At 34.8% G+C, this 11,260-nt stretch overlaps 1 protein-coding gene across 1 annotated transcript; it reads left to right on the top strand.

The window, feature by feature from the left end:
- Window positions 1-3,480: 3,480 nt before the first annotated feature.
- On the top strand, window positions 3,481-10,480 carry LOC128217725 (putative Dol-P-Glc:Glc(2)Man(9)GlcNAc(2)-PP-Dol alpha-1,2-glucosyltransferase). Its single transcript, XM_052925074.1, has 3 exons — window positions 3,481-3,635; window positions 4,737-4,934; window positions 7,484-10,480. The coding sequence occupies exons 1-3, from the start codon at window positions 3,486-3,488 to the stop codon at window positions 8,546-8,548; spliced, it is 1,413 nt and encodes a 470-aa protein (XP_052781034.1). The 5' UTR covers window positions 3,481-3,485; the 3' UTR covers window positions 8,549-10,480.
- The last annotated feature ends 780 nt before the right edge of the window (window positions 10,481-11,260 follow it).

Here is an 11,260-nt window from a genome sequence, read left to right as displayed (position 1 = left end):
ATAATTGTACAATATTATTAACAAGCATGTTATACAATATCTTAAAAACTAAAGATGGTTAGAAAAGTACAGAATGTGAGAATGTCTTTATACATTTAAATCTCTCATCTGAAAGCTGCACTCTCACAGATATACCATTTTTACAACTTTAAAAAAAAAATTATCTTGGAAATTGGAATTGGAATTGGGTAAATATCTGCAAACCAATGATATAAGTTTGCTGACAAAAAAACAGATCGTAGGTTTTCATATTTCCGTTCGAAAAATAGTTTTTATGACTCAAACCGTTACTAACGGTTTAAGTAAATGCATAAACATCAAATTTTGAACTTAAATATAAAAATCTGCGATCTAATTTTTTGTAAGCAGTCTTATAGTATAACTGGTTTTCAAGTTCGCAAAAATTTGCCCCTTTTTAAGACAAAAAAAAAAGTTGTCAAAACGTTCAATCTGTAAGAGTGCAGCTTTAAAATCCTTGATACAGAATATAGCTTATCATCGTGATCTTATTTACAGAAGAAAAAGTTGAAGCAATAAAGAGCGTTCCTTTATTCCTTTATACACAATGTATTCGTAAGCAATTTATTAATATTTAAAAAACGCACGATATGGATTGATGCCAAATATTATTTTTTATTTTAATGCATTATCGTGTTTAACTCATTTGACTTTAATGATCAAAACAAAAAAAGCATATGATTTAGGTACAGAATAAAAATGTAGAGTTGTTTTGGCGCTTTTTTAACTGAAGGATTTTGTATCTACGTAGCTATTACTTCCAAAATATCATTAAGAAAGGCTAATATTTTTTATCTTTACGTTAATCATGTGCTTTTTGTGTTTATCATTGAAATCAAAACATGATAATGCTTTAAAAAATATATATGTGTTTGCATCAACCTATGTGGTGCGCCTTTAAACCAATATATATATATATATAAACCAGGTTTCATACATTTTGTCCACAGCGGTCGCCAATTTTGCCATTTCCATTTTATATCTTATGACCAATTGTTCATATGTATCGGGTAAACGTTTATCGAAATGAATATAATGCATCGGATTGATTCCATACTTGTAGTAAATATGCAACAATTATCTCTTAATGGTCACGGTCAAAATCTGTTAGTCCATGGATATTTTCCTCATTGCAAAATAGATTGTGTTCAATTTGGTTACGGACGTGTTGGCAATTTAGTATAAGTTACATTTCTTTACTAAATTTAGAAGAACAGAACAGAACAGACAGGTGTTTTTGACACTTTTACAGTTGTGCAGCGTCTAATAGACATTAAGTTATACATATACATGTATTCATGTCACGTGTCAATTTAGTAAAATAAAAAAACAATATTAACAAATACAAGTCAAGTACTAAACCAGTATAGGCGGAAGATAAAAGCCTACTATCCTTGACAGTGATGGAGAGTATCATAACTTTTTTACTTAAAAGGGGCTCGTTTATGGCTTGTTAAATGTTTAGGGGGGGGGGGGGGGGGGGTGACGTGTAATGTGTGGCAAATCATAAGTAGTGTTAAAACTATATATAAACGACACTTACGGCTTGATCCCTTCAACCTCTTCAACAATTCAACAAATGTTGATATGTGCTCAAATATTGTCTTTGAGTTCCACGATTTTGAAACTCGTTAGTAACGCAATTCAACAAAAGGATGTATCGTAATTGGTTGATTGACATTATCACGTGATGCTACAAATGTTTCAATGAAGGTTTAAATATCCATCAGCTTAGTATGAGTCCCTGTGTGTAAGTGGATAAGGTATCGGGTGTTTTCCTGACTGTACCGGCGAGTGTTCACTCCCCACTACGACCAAATTGTTTTTATAATTCAATTGTATTTTTTCTACATTTTCGGTATCACAGAGCAAAATAATTATAATATAAGTGATTTCATATTATTGGAAAACTATTTTCCGTGTCAACAAATAGGCGAGTCCATTTAAGTTGTGTTTTTAATAATTGAGTTATAACAAATGCATATTGCATATATGTACGTGCGAACATTTATAATTTCGTTCTTATCACATAATGTCAGTAATTTATGAAACTGAAAGACTGATAGATTATTAACATAGTTAAATCGTTTTATATAAGTTTTACGTAATTGTAGATAACCTCGACATATACATATAAAATGATTTTATCTTCTATGGCTCTTAAATTACAGCATAATGTATTCTTTAGCAAATGTTAATCAGAATTACTGAAAACGAGTAGGTTTGACTGCTGATTCCATACAAATATTCTGACCAAGTAATAGTTAGATGAAATATGCCTTGATGATGTCAATGATGATCTTAATGATAAAGAATGGGTGTAGTGAGCGTAGCGAACGAGCCCATCTCAATCATTAAGATTGTAATTCATGTCATTTAACTGACTTAGAAAACATCCTCATTGACTGACACATTGTCAACGCATAATCTGACGCAGGAAGTGTGTATCGGATGAGTGGCAGTAGGTGCATATTGACACACGCGGAATTTGAAATTCTTATAGATTAAGTCTAGTACTTAATGATTGCCTATCTGCAATTTCATTGGCTGTAAAATGATGGTTGTATTCTTATTACTATTCAAGGTCAAATACAAGAAACATACTTCCAATATATGAGAGATATGCCTGTTTTCTTTATTTTAATGTTTAAATAAATTATGGGGCGAATGCTATGACTTGCGCCCCTTCCACAGCACCGACACTTACTTGGTTTTAAATGTTGGAAAATGGGTGTATTTCATTACTTTTGTACTCCTATATTAAAATGAAAAGTAAACTTAACCGATTTTAGGGGTTGGGGGCTCGCTGGGTGCGCCCAACGCCCCTGGACCCGCCAATGATTTTGAAACGGTGTTACACCACTTAAGCGTGTTATGCTTAAGTTTGTTCGAGAAATTGGTGTTGATTTCGCTTTAAACAAGCTTAAACGTTTAAAGGTATCCAATATACAACAGACTTTGTCATTTCATTGAGCCCATTGGTCACAATATTATTCTGAAGTTGTGATGCATGACGACCAAATACAATTTTGATTTGTTGAACGAGAATTGCTTACTGATTACATAATACGTACACCAAGTGATCGAAATTATATTAACGATAAAGCTATTACAGTTTCTATTTTTGTTCTCTTTTTCAATATTTTTGCAATTTTCAACGCCGAAAAGAAATCGTTTGTTTTTCGGATTCTTATAATGACTAACATATCATCTGAACGGTAACAACTATGCGGTGCTCAAATGTTCAGTTATTTGCATGCAGACACATTACATTGGTATTCAATTATCGAACCAATAATAAAGACAAACACGTTTAATTAAATGTCAAATTATGAAGTATATTGTGACTTGCGCCTTCGTTAACCTAACAAATCATTGCCGGTACGGAACTTACAGTACGGGATCTTTGATTGTACGGAATTGCGTACGGGAATTCATTTATTTTGTGTTATTGAACTTACTCAAAAATGTTTGTGTTGGCTGTCAGCTTTGTTTTGTTCAGCATTTCGACGATTTTCACATTCTGGTACCTTTATGGCAAACAGAATGACCCCTATATGGACGAAATATTCCATGTTCCTCAAGCAAAGCACTTTTGTGATGGAAACTTTACCCATGTAAGTGATAGGTGATGGTGTACAGAATCAGTTCGTACCTACAGTTGTGTATATAGTTTATATCGATAGAGTAGTGTTTTTCAGCTTGACATAGTGGTCCACATAAAAAGGTTTTCACGACGCCTTGATAGTCCAAATAATTGTACGTTGACGGATTTTTTTTAGATTTTTGATATGGCAAATCCTTCATGACGTTAGGGATTGGAAGAATCCCGTATAACACGTCTATTATTTTAGACTAGAGGCCTTGATAGCTAATATGTTTTGACTTTCTGCTATGCAGAAGCAGTATAACAACCATACATCAAAAGTAAGAAGCTTTAGCTACAGATCTAGTTCTAGTAGGGATTTAGGCAGATTTTAAACATTTTCAAGAGTGCAAACATATATTCCGGCCTCTGGTGTCAAGGTCAATATTACTAAAAATAGAAAAATGGTTGAACCGGAGTAGCTTTAATTGGGGTTGACATATCTTGACTTAACTTTGTATTAAAGAAGAGTTGATGGAGACCTTTCATTGGATTGCGTTTGGGGTCAAGGTCACTGTTACCGAAAATAGAAAAACAGTTGAAACTGATTCTCACAATGAAAGCTGAAGTTCTTCTGTCAATCATTGAAACCCTGGTTACATTGTATTGCGTCGTTTCTTGTATAGTTTAAACTTATTTAAAGGATTTTGAAACAAGTTAATACCACATTATATTAATCACTCCCATTGGCACGATGTTACGCGAGAATGAGGTCTTGTGTTGTGGGGGTAACTTGAGTACCCAGAGGAAATCCTCTTGTCCCTCCTGGTGACAATAAACCAAACTAACATGCTCCAAAGCTGGAAATTGAAACCGGGTCGCCTAGGTGAGAAGTGAGTGCGCTGACCGGACTACCTAAATTTCACATACTACTTAATTTAGAACGTAATTTTGAAAATGATTGGCACTCCCAACAAGAGACATATCCAATTTGCAAAATTATAGTTTTTGGAACCAACAGTAAGCAAAATTATATAAAACTATGAACACCCCACCCACAAACATGTATAAATTAAATTACAATGGCCTTATAAACTTGTGGTAATTTCAAATTATTTTTTGCTGATTATAGTGGGACCCGATGATAACGACACTGCCAGGGCTGTACCTGATGACAGCAGGGTTACTCCAACCCATCGCTTCACTGCTAAACATCTCAATAATGGAGATATGCACAACATACTCGCTTAGGGGAGTCAATGTCCTCTTTTGCTTCGGAAACTTCTACCTCATCTATGCAATATTGAAGAAATTGCATAATCCGTTCTTGGTAAGATTTTCAGATGTGTGATAGATGCAGAATAATTTGAGATTTTTATTTGATTGGCATTTAATTTTGATTCCTTATCTTGACTTGTTGTAGTGTTACGTCAAACTAAGGGTTGCCTTAGTGCAATGCTTTAAATTTAGAATATAACTTTTCCCTTCTGATATGATCAAAATTATAAAAATCTTTTAAACAAATATGACTTTTATGCTGGTTGAGGAAATTTTAAGGAAACGAGATGTTTTATATCCTCAGTGATGGTCTCAAAAGCTTGTCTGACAGAGTGTAAGGATTCAATATTTTTCCAAATGCAACAATTCATTGATCAGTCATTTAGTGCTTTGGCTTTAAAGAACAGATAAAACAATTGACCCTTTACATCTATCATTGTGTCATATCACATTTTGGGCGATATAAAAATGTGTTATTGATGTCATATCATAGTTATATGAGTATATTTTGAGAGTATTGACCTTTGAGGTGACTTGTGAACGCTAATTTTATTTAGCATCCACATTTCTGAAGCAATTTTCTTGAAAGGAATTGCTTTAAGATTTTATTACGGCCAAAAAATTCATCAGTCATTTAGTGCTTTGGCTTTAAAGAACAGATAAAGCTATTGACCCTTTTCACCTATCATTGTGTCATATCACATTTTGGGTGATAATGTGCTATTGATGTCATATCATAGTTATATGAGTATATTCTGCGAGTATTGGCCTTTGAGGTGACTTGTGAAAGCTAATTTTATTTAGCATCCACATTTCTGAAGCAATTTTCTTGAAAGGAATTGCTTAAAGATTCACCCTTTCAAATAAGTGGGGATATAATTATTGCTTTGCAAATGTTGGTCTGTTCCTTTGTCATGTAGACCAAACCTTATAAATCTGATTAATTACTATAGAAAATGTTCAGGCCTAAGGTCCTCAAACTTTGTATGGAGGTTGGTCATGACCTGCAGTAGACCCCTATATTGAGATCATTAGGTGAAAGGTTAAGGTCACAAAAACATTGTCTGATTGATATAAAGAAAACACTTGGTGGATATTTTGGTTGGGACCTGTAGACCCCTAATATACACCCATATTGATTTAACATTAACAGATGAAAGGTCAAGGTCAACAGATTAACCACAGTCATGGTCATCTTTCAAAAATAAGCATTATTTTTATGCCCCCAAAGTTGGGCATATTAAAATCGCACCGCATACTTTCTCTTGTATGGACAGATTTAAAATAACTTGTCTCATGTGTTCGACATACCAAGACAACGTGTCGTGTGCAAAACCCGTGTCCCTACCTCTAAGGTCAAGGTCACACTTAGTGTTATTCACAATGGAATGCTGCATATATATGGACATAGAGTATAGGTTGTCGTGTCTGGGCTGTAACTTTTTCTTGTATGGACGGATTTTAAAATGACTTGCTTCATGTGTTCGACATACCAAGACAATGTGTTGTGTGCAAGACCCGTTTCCCTATCTCTAAGGTCAAGGTCACACTTAGTGTTTATTCACAATGGAATGCTGCATATAAGGACATAGAGTATAGGTTGTCGGGTCCAGGCTGTAACTTTCTCTTGTTTGGACCTATTTTAAAATGACTTGCTGCATGTGTTCCACATACCAAGACGATGTGTTGTGTGCAAGACCCGTGTCCCTACCTCTAAGGTCAAGGTCACACTTAGGTGTCTATTCACAATGGAATGCTGCATATATAGGGACATAGAGTATAGGTTGTCATGTCAGGCTGTAACTTTCTTGTATGGACAGATTTTAAAATAACATGCCACATGTGTTTGACATACCAAGATGACGTGTCACGTGCAAGACCCGTGTCCCTACCTATAAGGTCAAGGTCACACTTAGGTGTTTATTCACAATGGAATGCTGCATATATATGCACATAGATGTCATAACTGGGCTGTAATTTTGTCATGTATATGACAGATTTACAACAAAAACTTTGCACATGTGTTTGGCATATATATAAAGATTGAGTGTCGTATGCAAGATCCACATGCATACATCAAAGGTCAGTGTTTGATTTTTAACTTTTCATGTACCGATCTTGTTCATAAGTTAATGTCACATTCGGGGGCATTTGTCACATACTGTGACAGCTCTTGTTTAACCATGATTAATAACTGTAAAATTAGAATTTTGCTTAAAACTTTGCTCAAATAGTTGACAATTGTCATATTGTTTTAAACTTATTGATTACCACTTCAATTGACATTGAAGCAGCTATCTGTATTATATGCATTGCCCATTTTCTTAACTTATCCATGCAACTTATTCACTGCTGTCAGGAGAAAATAAACCTGATTTACTGGAAACTATAACTTATCATCTCCTACAACAACATTTAGAATTGGTCAGTTATTATACCGTCTATCATCAAACTTTAAAGGGATGTTGGTCATAACCATACATTTCCCAACAAACATTTAATGTGAAATGCCTGATGGGCTGCCATTAGGGGGGTACATGTATATATGTTTTACAATTACCTTGTTTACAGTTGTATTGTACATGTATCATATATTTTCAGGATGAGTCTGGCCTGAAGCTTGCAATGAGTACATTAGCCCTCGGCTGGTTTCCAGTTCTCTATTTCTTCACCTTTCTCTACTACACTGATCCAGGAGCCATCTTCATGGTTCTCCTCATGTATCTATTCTGTCTCCATGACAGCCATAAGATGGCAGCAATATTTGGAGTGGCGGCCATCTTGTTTAGGCAAACCAATGTGATCTGGGTCATCTACATGGCTGGTCTGGCCATAAGAAAGGAGCTATCGATATGGATGAGGGAAACTGCAGGGAAAAAAGTGGATGAGCTTGATAAACTGAGTGATTGGGATCTTTTCAAGTTAACTCTTACAACTTTGAAAGACTGTGCCTTGAATAAAAGGACCCTTTTGATGAAACTTTTATCCAGCATCTTAAAGCAAGTGTATGGGTATTTGATCGTGGGTATTGGATTTGTATTGTTTATTATTTTGAATGGCGGGATAGTCGTAGGAGACAAGACTCAACACACAGCATGTTTAAACTTTCCACAATTATTCTATTTCTTTACCATGGCAAATTTCTTTGGTGTTTTTCATTTAACATCTCCCTTCAAAATGCTTGATTTTCTAAAATTTTGTCTTAAGCATCCATTGTATGTGATAATGTTCTTTGCCCTTGCTTTTCTAATGGTGAATTATTACACACATGAGCACTTGTACTTATTGTCTGACAACCGGCACTATACATTTTATGTATGGCATAAGATATACAAAAGACACAGATATGTGAAGTTTGCTTTAATACCCATCTACCTATATAGCATATGGGCTTTTATAGTTGAGTTAAAGCATAGAGATATTTATTGGAAGATTTTGTACTTTGTTTGCTTGGTTGTAGCGACTGTTCCGCAAAAATTACTAGAATATCGTTATTTTATACTACCATACTTGATATACAGACTAAACATGCGCTATGGAACGAATGTTGGACTAATGCATGAGGTTCTTTTGTACATAGTGTTGAATATAGCTACATTATATTTGTACGCAGAAAGGCCTTTCAAGTGGTCTCATGAAGATGGTCTCCAAAGGTTTATCTGGTGAGGAAATGAGTGGCTGAACTGAAAAAGGTTAAGGAACGAACTTGTAATTGAAAACCTGTTAAAGTTAGGTTTAGCAATTAATTGCCTTATTTCTCAAATTGACATCTTATTCCGATCCTTATTTCCACCTGTAAGGTGTTACAATAAATTGCAAAATTTGTCAAATGAGCTCTTTTTATGCCCCCACAAAGTGGCGGCATATAGGGTTGCCCTTGTCCGTACGTACGTCTGTCTGTCTGTACGTACGTACGTCCCGAAGATTGTTTCCGATCTAATTCTTGAAAACCGTTTGTCCAATCCTCACCAAACTTTAAACACATGTTTGTGACCATAATATCTTGATCAAGTTTGATAGTCATGGAAATCGCTTTAGTCATTTAGGAGTTACGGCCCTTTTTTGCCAAAAATACTTCAAAAATATATGTTTCCAATCTAATTCTTGAAAACTGTTTGTCCAATCCTCACCAAACTTTAAACACATGTTTGTGACCATAATATCTTGATCAAGTTCGATAGTCATGGAAATCGCTTTAGTCATTTAGGAGTTACGGCCCTTTTTTGCCAAAAATACTTCAAAAATATATGTTTCCAATCTAATTCTTGAAAAGTATGTGTCCAATGTGGATCCAACAAGTTTTTTCCTGCCTGAATGGCGCCATATAACCTATACAGTCTTGCGATGCCGTAAAACCCAACTCAACTCAACTTATCCTATATGTGCAGATTATCCTGAATAATCATTATGGCTTATTTTCTGTGACAAAAAATCGAAGTGGGGGCATCCGTGTCCTATGGACACATTTCTAGTTCCAATCCCTTTTTCTACCAAGTTAGGTTAAGCAATAAATTATCACATTTCTCAAAATGACGTCTTTTTCCGATCCTTTTTCTGCCCTGCATGTGACAATTCAAAAATGCATTGTATCTTGAAGATTTCCTCTTTTTAATATAAAGGTCCTTATTGTCAATATAAGCATGACTTTGTGAAGATTTCGCAATAAAGATCGTCATAATTTGCTGCATAAATTGCTATCATCCTGTTTCGCCTTCACATTTATTATCACATTTTCCCAAAGAAATAAATTATTATATTCTGGACCAAACCGGTTTTGTTCACAATCATGTAGATGTTAAGTTTATTTCGTTGGCAAATGTTAGAGTGGGATTACAAGTAGTTCAGCCATTTGATACTAGTCATTATTGCTGTGAATGTAAATGCACTGGCCCCGATTTCTCGAAACTTCTCAAACCTCTTACTAAGCCAAAACCGATTAGTAATGGGTTTAAGCCCATTCCGTAATTCCGTTGCATTTCTCGAAACAAATAACGCGCTTAATCCGATAGACTTAAACCCGTTAGCTAAACCTGCTTTGTTGATGGTTTAAACGCGTTATAGATGGATTAAAAATGGCCGACATAAGACGCCAAATTCGTCGTATTCGTAACCGCATCGCTGGTTTGCCGATTTTATATGAGTTTGTAATCGTTTAATTAAAGCCAGGAACTGATAGTACCAGTGAGTCATCATGATGCATGGACTTTTCAGTTTTGTGACTATACTTTTTGTTACTCATAGTATATCTAATGTTTGTTTTTGATTGAATTGTTGACAAATTGATATGTGCTTTTCAGTTTATTGGAAAAAGATACAACATGTTACAAACTTTATATACATATTTAACTTTATTTTCTTAAGCCATGCATTAAGTGTGATTTTATTTATTACCAGTACCTACTTACTAGATGTGAAATGACACAGAAGGTATTGTTTTAAATTTTCTGATGACTATCGATTAATCTCATTCATTAGTTAGTCTGTCTGTTCGATTAATCGATTTACAATCCAGCTGATTGCCCATTACTTCTACCTATCATATGTTAATAAAACATTACGAATATTTGTTATCATCATGGCTAAATGTATTAATAAATAATAAAATTTCTGGATTGAATATTCAACAGTTGAGTCTACACTCTCCCTCGCTTAGAGAGGGGTGTGAAACTACCTTTCACAAGATGTTTGAACATGATAGAATATTGTGAAATGTTTGAATCCATTTCAGGGCTACAATTTTTTTATCCATTTACTAAACTACAGCCTTGAATATGGTTTTGTAGACATACTATACTTTGAATGTTACAATAGTTTAAACATTATATATTTTACAACGGTTTTGAAGAAAGTTATGAAAACTTATCCTAAGTCACTCTCGTTGGCACATTGTTGTGTGAGAGTGTGATCTTATGTTGTGGGGGAAACCAGAGTTACCTGGAGAGAACACACTTGTCTGGCTTGGTAACCACTAACCAAACTGACGTGCGCCCAAGCCAAACCACAACCTTTTGGCTAACGTTCACATTGCTTATGGTTTAGATTTTGACCTTGACTGTGTACAGGTCTGTCCATGTACAACCTTGACCATTTGATTTTTTGAAGCCAAAGCAGTAAAAAGCAATTCAACTTTGAAGCTATGTCAACTGGTTAAACACACCATCCCTAAAAGATCAAGGTCAAAGTGGCATTAGGTAATACCATGGTTTCTAATCGATAAATAGAACCCCACTTAGGGTACTGAAATTTTTTGAGAAGGATTGCCATAGCAAGATGACAAGGGTCAAGGTCACAGCAATAGGGTACATGGTTTCTGTTCAATTACTCCAAATGAATGAGTTGACCTTGAAAAGTAGAAGAAATCTATTGAATTTGTGATTG

This window comes from Mya arenaria, chromosome 14, assembly GCF_026914265.1.
Source record: "Mya arenaria isolate MELC-2E11 chromosome 14, ASM2691426v1".
NCBI classification, from domain to species: domain Eukaryota; kingdom Metazoa; phylum Mollusca; class Bivalvia; order Myida; family Myidae; genus Mya; species Mya arenaria.
This window is presented reverse-complemented; position numbering and strand designations above follow the sequence as displayed.